Below are 23,292 nucleotides of genomic sequence, written 5' to 3'. Positions count from 1 at the left end.
AAATAGAAAAGCCGGGGGAGTGAGAGAGGAAGTGGAGGGAGGGACCGGGGCTTTAAATGGTGCTGCATGTGGAGTTAGACTCTATATTTTATTTTATTTTATTAAAAAAACGAAAAGAAAACAACAACAAAAATGCAAACACATTGATCTCCGGGAGGATTTTGTGTCATGGCTCATCGAAGCCTTTAAAAGGCGTGAGTGCACGCCCCCATGTCCTCCTCCTACCGGATCCCAGTTCAGTTTAACGACAGGAACAAGATGAGACGTGTTGCCTGCAGCAGACGTGGTGAGAAAAAAAAATTAAGCTGAAGATCCGTGTAACACATGTGAAAAAGAACGCAAACTAAACTGTGAAGCGACGGGCACTTTTGGTGACAAAAGTCTTAAACTACCCTTAATTTTATTTTGCTTGCAATACGCCAGGAAAAAAAACAGACCTGAGCAATTTATCTTCAGACTTTCTGAAGATTTTTCAAACGTTTTCTTTGGTCACCTCATGTTTTCTTTTCTTTTTTTCTTGATCTATGAGTCATTCAAGCATTAAAAATAGTCCCGTAACTCAAGCTTTGAATCAGTGTTGGTGACACATCATAGACAGCTTAGTAAATAACCAATACTGAATTGTATCTTTAGGCACTTGAGGCTAGTAGACTGTTTATTTTTGCACCAACAAGGTGATTCCCAAAGACCTATTCCCCGAAAACTTAGCATATCTATGCAAAGTCTGCAGTATTTGTTAAAAGATGTTTGTGGTGGCCAAAAACGTTTCAGGCCTAAAACTATCAACAGCAGACAAACAGTGAAGGTTACACATCTAAGCTTTAAGAAAAGAGTGAGGAATCCAAGTTTGACATTTTTGGTTCCAGTGGTTGTACAAAGGAGGTCCAGAGAGAGAGGTACAACAGTGAGTGTCTACAGCCATCTGTAAAACATGTTAAAGCTGCATTTCAGCCAGTGGTGCTGGTGGTCTCTTAGCATCAGATTTTGATCCACAATACAACACCATCTGCGTCTGATTGGCAGCAGCTTTATTTTTAAGCATGACAATGACCCCAAACACAGTGCCAGTGCAGGAAAAGCATACCTGGATAGACATCTTTCACCTGAATAAACTTAAAGTTATATCTTTTAAAAATGTTGGCATGTTCTGCAGATGGACAGTAGATGGCACCGAATGCCAGTGTTGTGAAATTTAAATGATCTGCTTTCTCACCTGATCCTGATTGTGTCTCTCCTCATCAGGCTGCCTGAGCTGTCTTTATGTGTAGTTTTTAATGTGCTAATAATGAGATGGGTCATTAAGTCCTGTGTATGACTGGTGGCGCCAGTGTTCGGCAGCCTCACCTCTGTCAGTGCGCCCCAGGGTGGCTGTGGCTACAATGTAGCTTGCCATCACCAGTGTGTGAATGTGTGTGCGAATGGGTGGATGACTGGTTGTTTAAAGCACTTTGGGGTCCTTAGGGACTAAGTAAAGCTCTATATAAATACAGGCCATTTACCATATAGCTTGTTTGTTTTGTAAATGAACACCACCAGTCTCACTGCAATTCTGTGGCCTGATTGAAGTTAGATTAAATTGCACATTAGTTGTTAGTAGATCACAGTAGGTCAAAAAGAACTCAAACAGCTGCTGCATTTTTTTTTTGAGTGGTTTAAATGGCACAAATTTGTTTCTCTCTATCATCATATTTGTTTTTGTTCATCTGCTGTTGTCAGTTAAGTGAGCGGTTAAACAGTCCAACAAGTGAATGTTTTTAAGAAACCTGAGACTCCTCTGCAGCCCAAGACATACAGACCTGAATAATAATCCTCTTCTTATAAGAATAAGCAATGAGATAAATGCATAAGTAAAATAGTTGAATGCACATGTGGCCAAATAATCATCTGGTGTGTTTAACAACTTTTCCAGTTACATTAGAAATTACTGCAAAGTCAGTTCAGATTATATACGTTTTGGTTGGTTAATGGTTAGAAAATAACAAAAATTGCTATCTCATGGAAATTATGCAAAGTGTTACTTTGTTTCTCTGCTAACAGTTCTGACATAGATGACTATAACACAAAAATGCATGCACCATCATCAAAATGTAAAAGTTGCATTTTAAAAATAAGGAACTATATCGATCCCACAGTACATGGCGTTGCAGCAGTTGTGAAGTCAGTTCAGTCTTATTTGTATAAAACTGAATATAATTCAAATCTGTATGCTGTTGAACTCACAATAGCATCGCCTTTTCAGTTATTTATATTGGAAGTTTAAGATCCTACAATAATACAGAGAAAACCCCAACAATCAGATGACCGCCTGTGAACAAGCACTTGGCAACAATGGGAAGAAGAACCTTCCACCATAACCAGGCTCGGGGAGGGGCTGCTATCATTAAATGCAGAGTGGTAGTAACCTAGGCCACACTACAGTTTAGTACAATTTAAGTGCCTTTAAAAAAAATAATGGACTGAAGTTTTTTTTTTTTTTTTTCTTAAGTCGTAACACATTTGTCTTTACTATTTTGCAGATATATTTGATGTCTAAGCTTCACGATGTGTTCAATTCCCGGGCTTCCAGCACCAGGAACAGAAATCTCTGTTCTCATCACCAGGGTGAACCTGAAACCCAACTGTGGTCTTGTGGAATTATGGGTAAACATGGATGATGAGAAGAAACACATTTACGAGCAGATGAGAGAGGAAATTCAGACTCCTCACAGGAAGTTTTCTGGATTAGAAGGGAAACCAGGGGATCTCTGTCTGGTCTGCATCAACGAAACCTGGCACAGAGCTCGGATCGTATCGATTGAAAGTCAAACATACAGTCTTTTTCTAATTGATCAGGGGCAGCCCCACACTGCCACAAGTGCAGTTTTAGCATGGGCTCAAAATGACAGCTTTCTCCTGCCTCCTGAAATCGAATGTTGCATACTTGCAAATATCTTGTCCCTTGAGAAAAATTTCCCTCATAGAGCTACAAAGTTTTTGATGTCTCTGCCTGGGAAGAAGTTTAGGGGACTCGTTCAATATGTACTGATGCCGGATAGGACAATTCTCCTTGACATACCAGTTGTTTCGAAGCACATGTGCAAGTCTAGAGTTGCAAAGAAGATCCCAGTGGAGGAATTTAAAAATATTGTACTGAAATGTCTAAATTTGCCCAATGATGAGTCTTCTGAGGCCTTTGATGTAACACAGGAACAGAGCCTGAATGTTAGCAGCCAATTTGCTAAACATAACCAATACTTTTACCCAGAGCTGCTTACTGACATTTTGGAAACGGTTTATGTGACTGAGGTAATTGATCCAGAAAATGTTTTTTGCCAGCTTGTTATTCTTTCAAAAGCAGTGAAGATATTGTCTGAACAGATCCATCAACACTATGAAGAGAGCTCTAGTTTTGGAGAGGAACTTCCGCAGAGCTGTGGGGATCCATGTGCTGCTAAAGGGACAGATGGCAGATGGTACCGCTCATTACTAAAGCAAAACATTGAGACCTGTGATGGTGCTGTAAAAGTTTTTCATGTGGATGAAGGAAAAAATGACTTGGTGCCTGTTGAAGACATCAGGCCACTGGCTGGCAAATTCCTGAGAATGCCAGTTATCACATATCGTTGTTCTCTAAATGGAATAAAAGAAAATGGCAGAGAGTGGACTGCAGTGCAGACAGATTTGTTGAAATCACTCCTGCTGAACAAGACTGTGGTGGTGACGTTTGACCACTATGATGCGACTCAAGATGTCTATAATGTTACACTCTATGCAGCTAATGCTACCTGTGTCAACAGTTCTTTTCTGGAGAAGGCAGACTTTATTCCCCTCTCTAAGCTTGAGCAGGATTTAATTGTCCAGAATGAATCTCTTAACTCATCCATTCTCAGTTTACTTGAAGATGAACAATGCATGAATTTACAGAACAAAGTCCATGTCATTCCTGATGGTATACCGGAGGGAACTGCGCCAAGCTCCAAAAACAAAACGGTCAATGGTGGACAAGAGTGTGCATCTCCTTCTTGTAACGGTGACATTTATATGAAAGCAAGCTCTGAACCTGCAGTAGATTGCAATGGGAATACTGCATCAAGTTTCTGCTCTGAGTTGCAAAGTGCTTGTCATGACAGTGCATTCACTGTAGGAAGTAGTGTCACTGTAAAGGTGTCTTGCATTGAAAGCCTACAGAAGTTCTGGTGTCAAATAACAGAAGATGACGACTCCCTCAGATGCCTTATGCAAGATCTGCAAAATCACTATTCATCCGCCCGCTCTCAGCCACTTATTCAGTCCATCTGCGTTGCCCGTAATCCAGATGATAACATGTGGTACAGAGCAAGGATCGTTGCTAATAGCAATTCACCTGTTGTAGACGTGAGATTTATAGACTATGGTCAAATTCAAAAGGTCCCTCTGCAAGATGTGCACCCCATTGATCCAGCTTTCTTGCGGCTAAGTACTCAGGCTTTCCCATGTTGCTTATTCAGTCTGAAGAGTCCTACTTATCCCGTTACCACTACTTGGAATAGCGATGCCTTAGCAGAGTTTCACAAGTTTGTGGATTTAAGTGCGTCGACAGACAGTAGTTTGAAATGCGTTGTAAAGGCAGTGGAATCTGATGAAGAAGGTCTGCTGCTTAATATGGTAGACATTCAGACTGCATCTGGTAGTGCACGCGAGCTTCTGGATAAGAAATGTGCACAGTCTGAGGCACATCTGCAATCTCCTCCACAAGTCACATCTGATGTGTACAATTACTCCACATATAATATTGAGGTGGGTGGTAAAGAAAATGTGTGGATAACGTCTTCAGAGACTGTCAATCACTTCTACTGCCAACTGGACAGGAATGCTAAATTGTTTGACAAATTGATGGAAAGTGTTGCACAACTCCTTAGTGAGCCACAGCGCTCAGATCAGACTCTTGGACTCAGTAGCTTGTGCTTTGCAAGGTACACTGATAATGAGTGGAACAGAGGTCAAGTAGTAGAAATAACTCCAAAGCACAAAGTGCACTTTGTGGACTATGGGGATACTCTTGTAGTCAGTGAAACTGATATCTGTCCCTTTCCCACTGAAGCGAGCGTGGCCAGGTCATGTCCAGTGCAAGCTATTCCCCTCGGACTGTTTGATGTCCCTGCAGAATTACCCCAGGAGGTCAACCAGTGGTTTGCAGATCGTGCTGTTGGCCGTAGTTTCACCATTTCCGTGGCAAAAGTGGAAAATGGAAAGCTAATTGTTGAACTGTATGATGGCTCAGTGAGTGTGAATATGAAAGTCAGAGAGAGGATGGCTAAAACTAAACAAAACAAAATGACCGATGTCAATCAGCAGACTGACCAGCACCACTTTAACAGCTTGAACAAAGGCTGTTCAGCACAAGAATCAGTATTGGTGGAGACAGCAGGACAAAATGGAGTCCATGGTAACGATAGGATGTCTGCTGCAGATGATTTAAAGGGGAGTTCAAAATCCACAGCTAATGTCGCTTCACCACGGATTGAGCATGCAACGGTTTTGGATGAAGGAACAAAACCCATAATGCTTGTCACTCTTGAAGACAAAACTGTGGCAGAGACTTCTGTTCAGATTTGCCACAGTGACTCAGACACACAGCACTCCAATTCTTACCTTGAGAAAAACTTGACCATCTGCATGTACAATTGGCCAAATATTTCTCAAAAACGGATTGAGGACGTGTACGCTTCCTGCATTGTTGGACCACATTATTTCTGGTGTCAGTACAACACTGAAGATCTCAACATGATATCAAAGCTTGCTCAGGAAACTGGGCAAATTCAAGACGCAGTTTTTCCTGAGGTACTGGTGCCTGGAAGTCCATGCCTTGCTCTCTTTTCCAGTGACAACCAGTGGTACAGAGCTCAAGTAATTCAAAAGACTAACAGTACTCTCGATGTTCTATTTATTGACTATGGAAATGAGTCTGAAGTTAGCATTAAAGATGTGAGGTCAATACCCCAGCATCTGCTGGAGATTCCTCCTCAGGCATTTCTTTGCTTTCTAGATGGCTTTGAGTGTGAAGGCTCCTGGGACGATGACGTGTATGATGACTTCTACAATCTTGTGGTTGATAAGCCGCTCAAATTGACAGTCATTAATAAGGAAAAGTATTCAGAGATGGCGGTTCCTCAATATGCAGTGAATATTGAATGTGTTAAGATGTTCATCAGTAGCTTAGTGCAGGAAAACAGGAAATCACTGTCAGGAGAAAATTCAGAGAACCAGACTGATCAAGCAGAAAGTTTCTCCCAAGGCATTCAAACTGAGAACAACACAACTCATTTTGATGCTCCCAAAGGAAATGACAATCTTTGCATGTACAAAGAGCCACAGCTTTCCCAAATCGATGCAGAGACTGTATATGCTTCTTGCATTGGGGATCCCTTTTACTTCTGGTGCCAGTATGCCAACACAGAAGGTCTCCGTGAAGTGTCACAGCTTGTTCAGGAAGCAGGAGAGGCACAGAAGGACACGATGCTCCATGAGACTCCCCATCCAGGGAGTCCATGCCTCGCTCTATATTCCAGTGACAACCAATGGTACAGAGCCCAAGTAATTGAGAAAGCGGACAGCACACTGCATGTTTTGTTCATTGACTATGGAAGCGAGTCCGAGATTGACATCAGGAACATCAGATCATTATCCCAGCCTCTGCTGGAAAAGGCTCCTCAGGCCTTTTTGTGCTGCTTAAATGGATTTAAGGAGTCCGAGGGCTCCTGGAATGACTCAGTTTACGATGACTTTTACACTCTTTTGATTAATAAACCACTTAATCTCAGAGTAATCAGCATAGGAAACCACTCAAAGGTTGGTGTTCCTCAGTATCATGTTGAAATTGAGTGTGAAGGAGTGGCTGTGAACACACTAATGCAGAAATACTGGAATCCGGTTACAGAAGAATGTGTTGATGCTGAAAGCCATCAAACAGAAAACCTCCCACAGGGTGGTCAGACTGAACCTGATGTGAAACAAATTTGCGTTGCAGAAGAAAATGTTTTTAAATGCATGTACAAAGAGCCGCGACTTTCCCCCAACGATACAGAGATGGTATATGCATCTTGTATCGTGGGACCACATTTCTTCTGGTGTCAATATGCCAACACAGAGGACCTCTGCAAAGTGTCGCAGCTTGCTCAGGAAGCAGGAGAGGCACAGCAGAAACTGTTCCCTGAGACTCCTGGTCCAGGCAGTCCATGCCTCGCTCTGTATTCCGATGACAACCAATGGTACAGAGCCCAGGTTATTGAGAACGCTGAAACTTCACTGCATGTTGTGTTCATTGACTATGGAAATGAGTCTCAAGTTGACATCGGTGATATAAGATCACTGCCTCAGACTCTGTTGGAGAAGGCTCCTCAGGCCTTTTTGTGCTGCTTAAATGGATTTAAGGAGTCTGAGGAGTCTTGGGATGACACAGTTTATGATGACTTTTTCAACCTTGTGATTAATAAACCACTCAGACTGACAGTAATCAGCATCGGAGACCACTCGGACATCACTGTTCCTCAGTATCACGTTAAAATTGAGTGTGAGGGAGTGAATGTGAACAAACAAATGCACAAATACTGGAAAGGAGTGGCCAGAGATGGTGCCTTGGCAGAAAGTGTGGAATCAGGTTAGTAGACTGCTAGTTAGTGTTACTGAAATGACTGAAAGGTCCTTTGCTAGTTTAGTTTATCTTGACTTTTTTTTTTTTTTTTCAGTATACAAGGATGAAACCAGTGCCAAGGATGAGATTGACGAGGCTTAAAAGCTGTCAAGTGATACGGCAATCGGTACGTTTAATACATAAAGGTCTCTTTTTGATAAATGCTTCTTTTTTTTATGTATTATTAATAGCAACTCACAGATGAATTATCTATCAAAAGTAAATTTCCAGAAATGGAGAATTAATGACAGCACTAAAAAAAATCTTTCTTTGTTTCTTCCAGCTCTGGGGAGCCAAAATGTGTCTGATACGTTGTTTCAATATGAAGTAACAATTTGTCTTATTACATTTTTTATTTTTATATTTGTCCCAATAAAGTGTTTACATAGATTAAAACTGGTTTGTTTATTTATTTTCATGGTTTCTAAACATTTGAACAGATAGTTTTGCAGACTGCATTGGCTGGCAGATTTGCAGCTGCTTAGCATTTGTACTCTGATTAAAAGAACAGTAATGCAGACTTGGAATAAATCTCTACAACCAAATCATCAAGATGAATGTATAAATAAAAGGGATTTAGTCTTAGCTTTTATAGCTTTTAGATTTGTTTGGATTTATTGTTATAACAGGTTATAATATTCTTTACCAGGTCAAGTCTCTAGAAACGCGTACAGAGTCATATTTTTGTTTTTTGACAATCCTTAAAGATGGTTTGATTCCTAGAGCAGTTTTCACTTTTAATCCAAAATGACTTGCATTTGCTTATAATAAAGATTTGAGCATTAACAATTGGTGCTGTTTAATTTTAATTTTTTTTTTCTATGGATATTTATTTGGCATTTCATTTATGAAACAACGGTCACTTTAAGGCACTTTATGTCTTAACGTAGAATCTCTGAGTGGAAAACTCAAACTATCAGTGCTGGCTCATGGGGTATTATCTAAGTAATTTTTGAGATTGAAAAAAAAACTCCTTACAGTTTAGAAACTTCTAATGGGAAGAAACGTTGAGCAGAACCAGGCTCAGGGAGGGGGAAGCCATCTGCTGCAACTGTCTGGGGCAGAAAGGAAAGAGAAAAAGGGCACACACAGAGAGATGAGACAAAAATCGACTGTGGCATGAAAATTAACATTAATGACATGCTGCAGTGGTGTATAAACACCTGGGGAAGAAATGCTCGGTGCATTTAGGAAGCCCCTCCACAAGCCCGAGCCTTTAATGGCGAGATGTTCAGGCTGAACCAGCCCTAACTATAAGCTTTATCAGAAAGGAAAGATTTAAGCGTAATCTTAAAAGTAGAGAGCATGTCTTCAAAGTCTTGAATCTAGATGAAGGGATCAGTGTTGGTCAAGTTACTTGAAAAAAGTAATCAGTAACTAATTACTGATTACTTCCCCCCAAAAGTATTCCCGTTACTTTACTGATTACTTATTTTCAAAAGTAATTAATTACTTAGTTACTTTTTAAAAACACGATTTACAACCTGAATAGGTAATAAAGCAATAGATCTTTCAGCCCACTTTTTCTGCATAATCCATCATACAAAAGGTAATCAAATGGAAAAGTCTTTTTTTAAAACTTGTTTTATTAGTTTTAATCTTTTAACTTTATGCATCAAGCAAAAATTAAATTATATGCAACATTCTCTGACTGGAAGAAATTTGTTTAACATTTAAACCTATTTTCTGCACATTCCAGCACATAATTTATTTTTTATTTTTTTGTGTTTACACTCAGTCTTTCAAATAGATGCAAGTAAAACACAGCAGAAAATAAATAACATCAAAGACTAGCGGTCCTGTTGCTCTATTTTCACCTGTAAAGCAGGAGTGGCGTAGGCAGAGGTTTGCCCCGGTGCAGGTGAGCCGCAGCGGTCAGTGGAAGAATCCGTGAGTTTCCCATTACGTGGTAGCGCACTCCCGGTGCTTGCTTGGAAGTTTAGGTGGTTTTTTTCACTGTAAAAAGAAGTTTTACACTTGCAAGAAAATCAGGGTTTTAGTAATGCAGTAACGCAGCGTTCCTACGGGAAAGTAACGGTAATCTAATTACCGTTTTTGCAATAGTAATCCCTTACTTTACTCGTTACTTGAAAAAAGTAATCAGATTACAGTAACTCGTTACTGCCCATCTCTGGAAGGGATACATGTGTGGCAGGTTCAAAATGACTAAAGTCAAGAAAAAATGTACTGGGGTAATAAATGTGCTTCATGTAGGCCCATTAGATCTGGGAATTGTTTGTCAGCACATGTGGAAAACCAGTATAGAGTCATGAATGTGAATAAAATAATGTTGTAACTAATAAAGCAATTAATTAAGAATCTGGCTATATCTGTGAAGCACAGGACACTTAAAATGTTAGCCTGATTTATTTCCACACTAAAAACAGACACAATGTGGATTGTGTTACCTTTTTTTTACTTGTTATAGCACATAAAATGAGTTTTCACTTCCTAAGACAGGCTAGCCTTACTTAAATCGCGTCCTTGCTGTTTTTGAATAATAATAATATATTTTTATTAATATATTATTATTATTGATAACGATCTAGACACGCCCTGGTTTCCTTTCCGCGTTTTTACCTTCAGGTTAGGAGCCATCTAGTGTTGATCCGTTGCTAGGATCCACTGTTGCTAGGTTAAAATGTCAGAGTTGCACCAAGCTGCAGCAGCAGGCGACTGTGATCAAGTTGAGGAGCTTCTGAGGGAAAATAAGTGCAATCCCAACCAGAAAGACATCGACTGGTACAGCAAGACACCTCTCCACTGGGCAGCGGCTAAAGGTAGTTCGTTAAATACGTGAAAATGAGGCGTATCCGTGTCCCCTGGTGACTGCGCAAGTCTTGGGCTCAAATTACCTGTTCGCATTCGCTGGAAAATGAAAAATGTGATTAGACCACGTGTACGCTGTTTATGCAACATAAATGTTAGTGTCAGTACACTAAACTGCGCTTTATACCGTGCGTAAAAACGATTTAGGCACAAAGTCGGAATTCATGAATATTTGTTAGAGCTGCCTTTTCACTAAATATTTAATACAGTAGACAGCATTCATTAAAAAATACTTTGGAAACAGTTTCTCCTTTAATAGCCATAAAGATGACGATTTTTCTGTAAAAGCTTGACAAAAAAAAGCCCTTTCCTCAATTCTATTGATTCAACATTGAAATCTGACATTACATCAAATTTTTAAACTACATTAATATTGAAACAATATCAGAGTCGGATAAAATACATTTTAAAGTTCAACATTGATGTTGAACATTTATTTTATATCAATTTTTCACCCTCTGTTAAAAGTGAATCAGTGTTGAATTCTGATGTTGATTTTTCCATCACTTTTGCATGCTCCGTTAATAGTGAAGCAACAATGAAATAATCCTTTAAAAATCAACAGGACTAATACTAAACCACTGCAAATTATCATCAGCATTTAAACCTGTGCATAAGACAGTTGTGTATGATCTAAAAACAGGATAACCATTATCTGTTAAACATTATGTTACAATTTAACATGTCCATAATAATATCCCAATATTATTAAGCATTACGTTTTATCTTTGCATCAATTAAGAACAGTTTATTATATAAAAACTTTTTTTTTGTTCAGTGTATTATTTTGAATTCATTGATTCTAATTTACTCTGGAATGGGGCTGGATATTGGGTGTCCTGCACCACCCATCTGATCTGGAGCATATAGGAGCCATTCCTGCACTTGTTGGGCAAAGGCAAATTCAGAAACTGCATTTACCCTCAGCTGCTGAGTCAGGCCATCTGAGACAAAAAACAAAATGTGAGCCAACATGGGAGCTACAGGCCAACCTTGTAGTTTGCTAAGAATCAGAGTTTTGAGTTGCTGCGTCCAGACCAGTCTCTAAATATTCAACAATGTCTTTTTTGTGCTTGTATGTTAAAACTGTGATTACACACTATAGCCAATTTTTTTAGGTACACCTTTTCAACATCTCGTTTATTGTCATTTCTAATGAGCCAATCAGATTGCAGAAACGCAGTACTTTTAGGCATGTGCGGCACTGTACAAAAGCCTTGCACTACACCTCATTTCTTTATATTTTGCTTCCAAGGTGCCAGACTTGTTCGTAAATTTTTACCGAAACCACTACCTTGACCTCAGCAATAGTTTTCCAGTCTTTCAACATTATTTGGACATGCTTGGCCTGCTTTTTTACTCATTTTCAGTCCGGTCCTTGTACCTGACCATTTTTTTAGAGGAATCAAGGAAAAAACGTGACTGGACTTTTCTTGAAGATGTTTCGCCTCTCATCCGAGAAGCTTGTTCAGTTCTAAGACCAAATGGTGGAGAGTCCCAAGTGTGAGTTGTCCCTTAAGAGGGTCATTGACCCACTATTGATGAAAGGTGGCTTTTTCACACACACACAATAGACAAAGACAACATCTCCCAAGATTTCAAACATAGAGAGGTCTCTTTTCAGGTTTTCTGGCTATTTAGGGCGAGGCAAGGTCTCACAATGGTTTCACCCAAAACCTCTGCTATGGCCCACACCCTTTTTCACACCTTGAAAAAGGGTGTGGGCCATTATTAGCAAAGGTTTTAGGTGAAGCCATTGTGAGATTCTCCACACTGCTGGAGTAAATATACTTTGTTACTGTACTTAAATAGAATTTTCCGTTCTCTGCACTTTACTTGAGTATTTATGACTACCTTTTTACTTTTTCTCCCTACATTTTTAGAGAAAAATCTGTACTTCATCAGCACTACAGGAGAGGAGACGCATGAAAAGAGTGGCTTTTTGTGTGTCAGGCATGCTCCTAGCTAAAGGTCCAGCTGCTGTTTTTTACAGGGAGAGAAATGAGTGAGCCAAAACCTTAAGGAGGGTCCCTGAAAACGTTTATAAAACACTCTGCACAATATTGTTTAATTTCCCCAATAGCCCTAATTCATCAAAATAAGTATTCTTAACTTGCTCACAAACTAATTATATCTTTCCATAGGACACACAGAAATGGTGAGGATACTTATAAAGCATGGAGCCAGACCATGCCTGAGGACAGAGTATGGGTGGACCCCTGCCCATTTTGCTGCAGAGTCTGGTCGGCTGGCAGTGCTGCGGTTGCTGCACTCACTCCATGCACCTATTGATAAGGAGGACTGCTGTGGAGACAAGCCAGCGCGTATAGCCGAGATATACGGACACCAAGACTGTGTTAGATTCCTTAAAAAGTATGACATGAAGCCCGGTTCTCAAATTGTTGTAATTTTAATAACAATAAACTATATATAATATAATGCTTGTACATGATTAATATATGGTCTTGTTTTGTGTGTTACAGAGCAGAGATAGAGTGCGAGGTTTATCGCAAGCTATCAGCGCGAGAAGGGGTTTCAGTGGATGACACAGATGAGGAGTGGGCAGAACGGGACAAAGAAAACTTAAAAACTGAAGCAAGATGTGAGCCCAAATCCCATTTACAGAAATAAAATCCTCACGCAGGTTTTCTTCTATCCTTTCAGCTGAGAGTTTTCCTTCAGCTCTTCACTGCTAAGTGCTATTTAAAACATGCAATGTACAGTATTATTAAATCACATTTCATATGAATATGTATATTGAACAAAGAAAGACAGATAAGTGTAATAATTATTAAAACTTCTGATTTGTATTACTGCAAGTAAAACAAAATAAACAACAAAGAAACAGTCACATCAAAGAGTAAATGTAGCTCATGAATCGAATATATTTGATTTAAATGTAGTGTTTTGTGAGTATACATGTGTGCAGGTGTTGTTTAGGACTTTTTAGTTGTTGTTTCCAAATTTGTGGAGCTTTCGCTGATGGTTGGTGGAGCCTGCAGAACAGAGGAAACAGATGTGCGTCATTCATTATGAGTTACCATGGTTATTTACGAACAAGCTGTGGTTCACTTACTTTTTTCCTGAAAGAATTCAGCAGTGCTTCATGGGTCTGTGAAAATCAGAATAAAAACATTTGATGAAAACATTTTCAAGGATATTTTTGATGACTGTTGATAATAATTTCATTAAAATAATTGAAATAACACAGAATAAACCTGAGAACAACTACAACAATAATGACATTGATTCAGCTGTGGATTTTACATCATGCGTTCCTGCCATTGGCTTCAAACTTTAAATATATTCAAATGTTATCACAGTGATACAGCAGCATCTAACTAAAACTAGGTAGGCCTCTTATCTCTAGAAGTAAATGACTTTACCATTCTGTCCCCCAGGCACGTGGTCAACAAAATAAACAAACCCTAGAAAAGAAAAACAAGCATTTAAAAAAAACAGTAATACTTTTAACAGAACAGATATTGAGTCTGATCAGTTTAATAATTGTGACCATACCTGGAATGCATTGAGCACAACAAAAGCGTAGTTCACAGCTAAAGTCACAGCTCCAGCTGTGAGGTCCAGACTAAATGTTGCAAATCCAAAAATCCATGGCAAACCAAAGATTGGAGTCAGAAGAATAACTGATCTCAGGACAGTTTTGGCAGCCTGTATTTCTTTCTCATGAGACTTTTCTCTGCTCCTATGGTCCAGAAGCTTCATGATTACCACTATCATGGCAAACAAGTTGATGAAAACAATTATACCAACTGGGAGAATGAATGTATAGATGGTTCCTTTCAGAAGTCCAGAATAAACCAGCCAACATGTTTCCAAACTGAAATACGTGCCTGGAGCGCCGCCGTTGTTGGTGAGAAATGTGATGAAAACAATGAGAAAAGGACAAACGTAGCCCAGGATCAACGAGAACCTCAGATAGGTTTTCTTGCCCACTTTGTGAAACAGGAAAACTGCCTGATGAAGGAGCATGGTGCTCAGGCTCAACATCCAAAAGAACATGGCCAGGTAGCAGAAATGCTTCAGAAGAGCTGCAATTCTACACCAGATTTCTGAAATGATCTCTGGTTGAGAAGATGCCAGAAAACAGCAATCTGCCACCAGCAAACAAAGAGAAATGTTCACGTGGGCGGTATGGCGCAAATGTAGAGTATTTGTCTTGACTACTTTGCTCCAGACGATCAGTTCTATCAGGAGGCTGATAACGAGTGACACCACTGATGCAGAAAGTCCAGCGTACGTTATCTCGGTCATGTAAGGGATTTCAATGGGATACCGAGACATCAGAATGGCAAATGAAGTCAGATGATTGCAAGTGCACTCGTCAGGTTTAGAAGCGCCCCCCCATTTACATCCTTCATCTGTCCATTTGCTCTGGTTGTAGTTCCATGAGACACATTGTAGTTCAAAATGGCGAGGCCTTGGTGTGAGCAATGGGAACTTTAGTGTAATCTCAAGGTTTTCTTTTCCCCGTTGAGTGGTTGTTGACACAACAATGCTGTTGATGTTAAATGTATGTGTTGTATTGGGCAAATAGTCCTGCAGGTATTTGAATCCAGCTGTTTTTACGATGCCATTTCCTGAGCTTTTAACAGTGACTGTGGCATTGAACACCGTATTGGTGCATTCATCTCCGCTGCATGTCTGTACATGCAAGTTAGTTAGATTTGAATCATTACTTATGTTTGATATCGCAATTAAATCCTCTACTGACTGCAGATATTTCTCAGCCAGGGTTTTGTTGCTTTCAGGATTCGGATTATTCCACGAGTTTCCAAGAGACCCATCCAGCAGATTACTAGATGAGGCCAGGAAATTCTGAAAAGAAAGACAAAGGTTTGCAGCTCATATAGCTGTGATGTTCCCATTAAAGATTAATCATAAAAAATGAGTTAGTTGTCACTCGTCAGCAGCTGTTTTATGGTATATGGTTTAAATGAGCAATGAACTTGGTGTAAAAGTTAAATAGTGATACTGTACTACTAATGTATGTAAATAGCAATAAATACATTGACCAATACTGGAGATTTGTTTCATTGTAACTCTTAAGGTTTGTAACTTTAAATACAAGTATTTATACTTATCGATCTTAATGTTTTAAATGTTTTTAAATAGTAATAACAAAGATATTCTTTGGTGCTTACGTTACTTGTGGTTGTGTCATTTACACCATGGTTTGTCAGAATGATAGACATGGTGCTGATCACTTGAACTGATGCATTCAAATTGGGAAACGTGTTAATAGTCTGTGGATTTTGAGTGGCATTGGTAAGACTAAAAAATATTGACTCTGCATTTTTTTCTAATGCCCCAAGTCCAGTGCCAGAAATCTGTAACAAGAGCACATATGTATTAGGCAAGCTTAACTGTGTCAGATGTAACTGTGTCAGCGACTTTAACAAAAACACTAGAGTACTTTCCATTTTCCTGTCCTGTAAAAATAGCAAAACAGTTGGATAATTTGTTGCTTTATATTAATACGATTACTTTCCTTTCATGTGTAAAAAACAAAATCAAAAAATAAAAAGTGAAAAGATGATAACCTCAGTTATAAAATTTAGGCTTACCACTGCATTTTGCAGTATATTGTCGAGGTCGAAGTTCACACATCTTGATTCTTCCTTTCTCCATTTCCCCTCCAAGCTGAAAATATTAATTAAAAAAATTTAATGTTACACATAAATTCTAATATATATACTGCTTAAATAATTTCCTTAATCAAAATGCAAACAATTATAGTTTTTGGACAGTAAAAGAAACAGAACTTTTAATCCAAATAAATAAATAAAAATAAATTATTATTATTGTTATTTACATTATTACATACTACACATGATTGGTTATATTCTTACTCGCATATCCTTGTTCTTTGCCCAGCAGAGTTTTTGCATTTTAAAACTGCAGTAAAAGTAGCTTTTGTGGCTTCCCAGTCACCTTCAGCTGGACAGTACTTATCATTTACTGTTTTAGGGAAGAAAATTTCATATAGTTACAAAGACAATATTCTAAAACTGTTAAAACTGAATTTGTCACAAAATTTTTTTCCTGTAAAGCATACAAATATATAAATATTTGATCCTTCAATGAAGTAATAAGTATTTCCAGAATTTAGTCATGACTGCACAATCCTTGCCAGATTTTACCCAAATGTATTTTACAATGTAGTATAATTCAGTATGTCACAATTACTATATTATTATACACTAATATCATGCACCCTCTTTCAATTGCAAGGTTTTATATATCAGGATGTAATTTAAAAAACTTGTCTGGACTATAGAAAGTTCTGAAATTATATAATTGCAACCTCAGATAAACAAATGGCCTCACATGCAACTCTAGAAACTAATACAGTACAGATTCGTTCATGGTTGACTCAGTGACTGAAAGGTGCCCAGGTCCTGTCCCATCACAGGACCTGGACATCAACCCTTCATTGTGCTGACAGTTGGCATGAGCTGTTTGTGATGATATGCTGTGTTTGTTTTTTGCCAGAACTTCTCCCCTCTGGTCTTGACCTTTCAAAGGACATTGTTCCTGAAGTCTTGTAGTTTGTTCAGTTGCAGTTTTTCAAACCTAAGCTGTGCTGCCATGTTCATTTTTTAGAGACGAAGATCACTCCTGACAGCCTTTACAAAACAAGCCATACTTATTCTTCTTTTTCCAATTGTATTCTGATTAACTTCAACATTTAACATGCTAACTGAGGCTCATAGAGTCTAAGATTGACTTCTAAAATTGTTTGTAAATGGCCTTATCACCCAGCCCAAGATGGGGAGTAACAGTTGTTGATGTCTTTTTGCTTCTTTTTTTTTGCATTAACACATTACTGAATTCTCCAGACCAGCAAAGTGACAAAACATCTGCTTTTATTGAGGCGCTCACACTTACTGACAGCCTGTTAATCTATACAAAATACAAATATAAACAAAACCCATAATAACATATGTGTGTCTTAAAGATACATATGTGACTTCTTTTTAAACTTGTATATCTTTTATTTTTCTTGAAATGAATTAGGAATCGTTTTGGGGCATTTAAAATGATTCATTTGACTGTTGTCTTTAAGGTAAGTAATCATTTAAAAATGTTTCAGGCAGTTTATGTTAAAATATCAGAACCTGTTGTTGTGAACTGGCACAAATGAATGAAATCAGATTCATTTGTTTGTTGAAAGTTTTATAGTTACTTAGTTCTTTTTTTTTTTACTTCATTGTGGGATCATTTGTGGGTAATTATGCCTTCAATAATTCCCATTGCAAAATACAAAGACATACCGGAAATGATATTGAAGCGCACTGTAGCCTGTCTTACATTCCCAAGTCTGTTGGTAAATGTACACACTGTTGTATCTACACTTGTGCTATGAGCACAGATGATTATTTTACTAGTTGTATAAACTAGTATGTTGCCGCCTGCAAGAATTGAATATTCATGTCATGTATTTTCAGAACAATTTTGCATAATAAATATTTTAATTGAAATTAAATGAGACCAAATAAATTACTTACTCTGAGTTTCTAATTGGCCTTTGAGACCTCCATCCCATGTGACATTATAAGGTTCAGTACTATTGCTTATCTCACATTTGGCTTTTGCTTGGAGAATATCATTTTCGGTTTTACAGCGTGGAAATGATGGCTCCGTGAAGACGTCAATGTCCGGTAATAGTGCTACATCCAGTTGAGCACTGGCTTTGTGTAACATGTTGACTGTACAGCCTGATGTGGTGCAATTACCCGTTTGGTGATAGATACATGAGAACTGTCCTAAGAAGCAAACACAAGTGGGGTTAAAGCCAGCAGATTTTGATTCTTTTCATTCTGTTTGTTTCTGGTCCATAGAGGGGTGGTTGGGGGGGGGGGGGGGGGGGGGGGGGGGCTTTCACATGTGCATTTCTTCTGTTTTGCCATCATTGTATCATCTTTAATTATTAACAGTACCAATAATAATATAATGGAACATTCATACATACCATTCCAGAGTTCTGTGACGTTACTGAGGTTGACTATACTGTTAGTTCGTGATGATGTATAAACTGTTGAAACTGTTCCAGTAGTTATGTCATATTGCCCTTTGCTATTTATTATACTCCATTGTGGGTAAATTTTCAGGTCCTCTTTGGTTGTGCATCTGATCACTTGGTTGGTGGCACCATAAGGCACAGGCATTGGTGGCATCTTTAAGTTGACAAGACCTGTGGAGGAAAAAATAATAATAATGAAATTTCAGTCCCTGAAACTTAAAAACCTATCCAGTGCTGTGAACACCGCAGATTGAAGGTACTGTTTTGGAGCAACAGAATAAATCTTAAAATTATTATAAACTAAAACTAGATGCATAAAGATCTGTGACTTTCATTTTATCTTCATCAGAGTAATGATTGCATCCATAACAAATCTGATTTCACTTTGGGTTTTTTTTTTTTTTTTTGGTGGACAGAAAATGATGATCATGGAGAACTAAGAAGAGAACAGAATTTACAGAATTTTTAAACTCACATGTTGGAAAGAATTTCTTGCATACAGTACAATGCACCCCTCTGCAGCAAGATTACATTACCTGAAGTCTCCATAATAAGTGAGGCGGACAGACTTTGGCCAATCTTTACTGAATTACTTATCAGAGCTTGTGAATCGATGCTGGAGGCGATGATTATTTTAAAGTCTGCAATGACGCTACCAATCCTTCAAACAAACAAAAAAAGAGTGATTTTACATTTTTATTAGATAAATGTAAAAACATAATATTTTATTTGTAATTGCACGAATATACCTGAATCTTGTAATGTTTAAAAAGTCAAATCCCCACAGAGTGCTGTACACTGTTTTCATCTAAGAGGTAACAAAGGATGGAAATAAAGTGAATAACAGTAATTTCTATTTTCAAGGTTAAAAATTATGCTGTATACACTTAAATGCATTTTGAGAAAAACATTATTACCTTTGTCAACAACCCATCACTGCATTTTGCATATTTAGGGTTTGTTATATCTTCCAAACAATCTGTATATGTAGACCCCTGCAGTCTAAGAGACCCTGTGATGGTAACTGTGAGCAAGAAAATGTCATTTTGGGGGATGCTTTTAACCTTGATGCTCACAAATAACCAGATGTGCAAAAACAGTTAAATTGACTTAATACCTGTGGTGTTTAGGACACATTTTGCATCTGCACTTTTATCCAAAGTGCATGTTGCATTGCCACAACATTTTGGATTAGACTGACAGAAAGTATCGCTCCATCTGTGGTCTGGTTTGCATTCACATTCTTTGCTGCCGGTACCATTTGTGCACACTTATGAGGACAAGAGTTATTCAGGGTTAGAGCTAGAGGTTATATAAGTATTTTCTTCATAAATCACAGCATGATGTGGAAGATTGGAAATTAGTTTACCTGTTGTCATTACAGGTGCTACAACAAATGTATTGTTATACGTAAAATTCTTCAGTATGCTCGTGATATTTGCAATTGCACTTTTGTCTATTATCAGTTTGGCATAAAGCATTTGTGTTGAATTATCAGCCTGTGAAAGAAAAGTGATTCCATTTTTTTCTTCTTTTTTTTTTTAATTTCATGATACAGTTGAACTTTAAGATCAAAATGTGTAATTGTGTGTAATCAACAAACCTGACAGAAGTTTATGCCCAAGATGTAAAGAAATAAAAAGGTCCACATCCTGTTTTGGGAAAAATAAATGATATTTTTAAAAAGCATTTGGAGTACACAGCATGCTATAATTAAAATGTTCCGCTTCAAAACAAATGAAGGTGATGCATGAAAAAGATTTTCTGTCGCTTTATCTTTCCCGTTTTGCACACATGAGAGAGGAAAAAAAACACATTTGAATATGATGCAGTACAAAGAAATCCGCTTATCTCGAAAGAACAGTTAAACTGTGCAGGTGTATCTGATAAAGTGTGTGTCTAGCTTGTATTACAGCACTAGCTCTGTAAACAAGTAAGTTCCCAAAAAATTGGATGATGTGTAAAAAGGCGGTGCAATGATTGGTAATCATTTGACTAAATATAGTTCAAGTACAACATAAACACCTTTTTTGGGGAGAAAAATATATCCGCAGCAAGCTACAAAATACTCTAAGAATGAAAAAGAAATGTAGATTCTATGTTGTATGATAGACATTAAATAGTAAAAACAAATCCACACACAAGAGACAAAGCTGAACTCTAATATAGAACGGCCATTACTGTTGAGCCTGGAATTACAAACCGTTCCATCCATCCTGCCAGGCTATCACACAGAGGAACTATTCATGCCCACATTCACACCTCCCTCCAGTTTAGAGTATGTTAACCTAACTTGGCTGTCTTTTGAATGTAGGGTGTGGCACACCCTGTGGCAACTCACGGCATCACGGGGAACTCACGCAAACTCCAGGCAGAAAGCTCCAACAGGCTGGTGACTTAAAACCCAGGACCTTCATGCTTTTAATTAACAGAGCTAACCACTCCATCACTGTGCAATCCAATTTAAAAAGAGATGTGATATAATACTATGTATGGAAATCACTGCTTGGGCTCAAGAACACTTCTGAAAGACTCATTACAGCAAGACCATGTCAGACCATATTTTATGTGGTCGTGTACAGTATGGCTCCTAAACTGGCCTGTCCAATGTCCAAATCTTTCACACACTGCAAACATGTGGACCACAAAAGCAAAAAAAGTGATGCGGCACAGCCTTCTTTAACCCTCTCAGGGTCAAATTAAGTTTTAGTTGCTAATGGACAACCAAGTCCTGCAGTGGTACTTCTGAGTAAAAAAAAAAATGTATGTGGGGTAATCAGGTTGTTAGTTTTTAACCGTTGCAAATCGGCAACGCCTGCCTGGAGAGGGTTAAAAATATTTTTTAAAAAGGTTTTAGATTTTTTTATGTTTTAGGTTATATCATTTATACTCAAGCAAACCAAGCGATTCAGAATCTGAAAACTTTATTAATCCCAGAGGAAGTTTTGCAGTCTCAGTTTCTCCAAGATAGTAAGGACATGATCGAAAACTGCCAATATTAATAGTGTAAAAATGCTCTAATATAAATATCCTGATATATTACACAAAAAAAATTACATTTAAAGCTGACACTGAGGCGCTTATCAGACCGACAGCCAGAAATCATACCCACAAATCAGCATCAAACTTCAAATACATTTACAAACAATTCCGGCGGAGCTCACGGGCGCGTCACTGCAACCCCCCCTGGCTTCTGCTCCGCGGCTGCTGAGTGAGCCCTCATCTGGGACTCTCCTCAGCTCTTTCTGGGACAGTGGCGCGGCTGCCCATCTGTTGGTCTTCCTTGGTCTCTTGTGTTCTGGGGGCCTCTGGATGTCTGGAGTTTTGATCTCCTCCATACCTGCTTCATGCCCTGGAGGACGGGGCTGTGGCCCCCCCACACCCTCTAGCAGATCATTACATGAAGGAACCTTTTAAAAAAAAACAAGCGCGTCCATGCTCACAGGTGTACACACGGGTGATCACACCCACAAACTACACCCTTTTTGGCTCCTACCTCAAAGCACACTGTGTTCTGTTGATCTTATGTGCTGCACAATAATGTTTAACATTTAGTATTTACTGTCATATTCCCATATATCATTGTGATGTTGTTTATTCTATTACTCTTGTTCTCTTCTGCTTGTTTTCTTTTTTCTTTCTCAACAGGTGATCCAGGTGATCGATAGATGCATTTTCTTTTTCTTTTTCTGCCCATTCTGTTGGTTTTTGTTTTTTTGCCCTTTTCCCCCGTCCCTCTTCTCAGCTGTTTCTCTTTCTTTCTCCCCTTCTTTCCCCCAGTCAAGTCTGTCCCGTATTCAGCAAGTGAAAATAAAATAAACAATAAAAGGTGACACAAATGGACCATTATGGCAAGGCTGGGATGGTCAATTTGGTAAAGTAAATCTGTTGGGCATCTTTCTTTGCCTTTAGACAATAATTCTGATGGCAAAAGAGCCAAACGGGACAGGCAAAAGAAAAGAAAAAAAACAACAACAAAAAAACAAAAAAACAATCCCAAGTTTCAAAACACTATTTTCAATTCGTTTTAAATGATACTTTACACACATATCCAAACATTTTTGTGAAAGCGTCACTAACCTGCTGTACAAGATGGTAGACGGACCCATCGGTGCTCAGAAATGATGAACTATCAACTGATGGAGCTCTCCCTACAGCAACTTACAAGGTCGGCAGAAGACTAAAACCTGGTGTCTAGTAATAGGAGTATATGATGAGTTACTGTAAGAGGTTACTGCAGATACATATGCAAATTAAAAAGACTTATGAAGGACTAATTTGACTTTCAAAAATAGAATGAATGATGTTGGTGTCCATAGTATTAGCATATATTTTCACTTCGAAATTATGCGCACAGAAAAACATGCAATGGCATGCTCACATTAAAGTCTGTTCAAGTTTTCATCTTTGCTTTGTGCTGTTTGCTTAGCGTTCTGATAGAATGCTCTTATCTATGCATAAAATGTATAATTTACATGAATCTAATGTCTTTGATATACTGTTTGTTGATAAGGGATTGATAACGTTGACATTTTCATATATGAAATAATTTTTTATGATTTAATATATGAAAACCACTTTATTTTTTTACATCTGTCACGTTTGCCTTCAGTTGGGATTGGCATGCAATCCCTCGATAACCTGTATTATATTTATTCAACATCCAACTTGCTGCTTCACACTAGTGTAGGCGTGTGTTAATGTGATGTTTGTTTACATGCTTTTGACTGTATGTAGGAAATTCTTTTGGATTTCTTGGAGTATTTGG

The 23,292-nt window shown here is 38.3% G+C and overlaps 4 protein-coding genes across 6 annotated transcripts in view; 2 read left to right on the top strand and 2 right to left on the bottom strand.

Annotated features, from left to right (window-relative positions):
* The window catches only part of smc6 (structural maintenance of chromosomes 6), a 28,689-nt gene extending 18,250 nt beyond the window's left edge, over positions 1-10,439 (bottom strand). Inside the window, exons 1-2 of one of the 2 annotated variants that reach the window (XM_086274329.1) lie at positions 10,229-10,439; positions 8,627-8,703 (exon numbers count right to left, since the gene is read on the bottom strand). The gene's annotated coding sequence lies outside the window, so the exon portion shown is untranslated. Of the gene's footprint in view, positions 1-8,626; positions 8,704-9,465; positions 9,600-10,228 lie in introns of those variants that run through there. The other variant, XM_086274328.1, reaches the window with a different exon arrangement.
* tdrd6b (tudor domain containing 6b) lies at positions 224-8,501 on the top strand. The gene is made up of 4 exons (XM_086275423.1): positions 224-286; positions 2,517-7,615; positions 7,704-7,775; positions 7,932-8,501. Exons 2-3 carry the CDS (start codon positions 2,542-2,544, stop codon positions 7,748-7,750), a joined length of 5,121 nt encoding a protein of 1,706 aa, XP_086131549.1. The 5' UTR covers positions 224-286; positions 2,517-2,541; the 3' UTR covers positions 7,751-7,775; positions 7,932-8,501.
* Positions 10,266-13,496, top strand: ankrd66 (ankyrin repeat domain 66). Its single transcript, XM_086274332.1, has 3 exons — positions 10,266-10,428; positions 12,622-12,850; positions 12,961-13,496. The coding sequence occupies exons 1-3, from the start codon at positions 10,290-10,292 to the stop codon at positions 13,106-13,108; spliced, it is 516 nt and encodes a 171-aa protein (XP_086130458.1). The 5' UTR covers positions 10,266-10,289; the 3' UTR covers positions 13,109-13,496.
* LOC147306911 (adhesion G protein-coupled receptor F3-like) lies at positions 12,878-22,690 on the bottom strand. Of its 2 annotated transcripts, XM_086274331.1 has the most exons (17): positions 22,605-22,690; positions 20,128-20,176; positions 19,894-20,023; positions 19,642-19,794; positions 19,442-19,548; positions 19,274-19,332; positions 19,061-19,185; positions 18,474-18,695; positions 18,010-18,267; positions 17,776-17,913; positions 16,351-16,459; positions 16,066-16,141; positions 15,643-15,828; positions 13,997-15,316; positions 13,864-13,905; positions 13,554-13,589; positions 12,878-13,473 (listed from the first exon to the last, which is right to left on the bottom strand). In XM_086274331.1, the coding sequence occupies exons 1-17, from the start codon at positions 22,631-22,633 to the stop codon at positions 13,414-13,416; spliced, it is 3,099 nt and encodes a 1,032-aa protein (XP_086130457.1). In that variant the 5' UTR covers positions 22,634-22,690; the 3' UTR covers positions 12,878-13,413. The 2 variants fall into 2 exon arrangements, with proteins under 2 accessions (XP_086130457.1, XP_086130456.1); XM_086274330.1 differs by lacking the exon at positions 22,605-22,690 and having other exon boundaries at positions 20,128-20,217.
* Between the last annotated feature and the right edge of the window lie 602 nt (positions 22,691-23,292).

Source organism: Aulonocara sp. 'chitande type north' Nkhata Bay, linkage group LG19 (assembly GCF_057382095.1).
Source record: "Aulonocara sp. 'chitande type north' Nkhata Bay isolate Kocher_YH1m ecotype deep benthic linkage group LG19, A_spYH_male_GT1.1, whole genome shotgun sequence".
In the NCBI taxonomy this organism is placed as follows: Eukaryota; Metazoa; Chordata; class Actinopteri; order Cichliformes; family Cichlidae; genus Aulonocara; species Aulonocara sp. 'chitande type north' Nkhata Bay.
The sequence above is the reverse complement of the archived record's forward strand: the minus strand, read 5'-3'. Positions and strand labels throughout refer to the sequence as shown.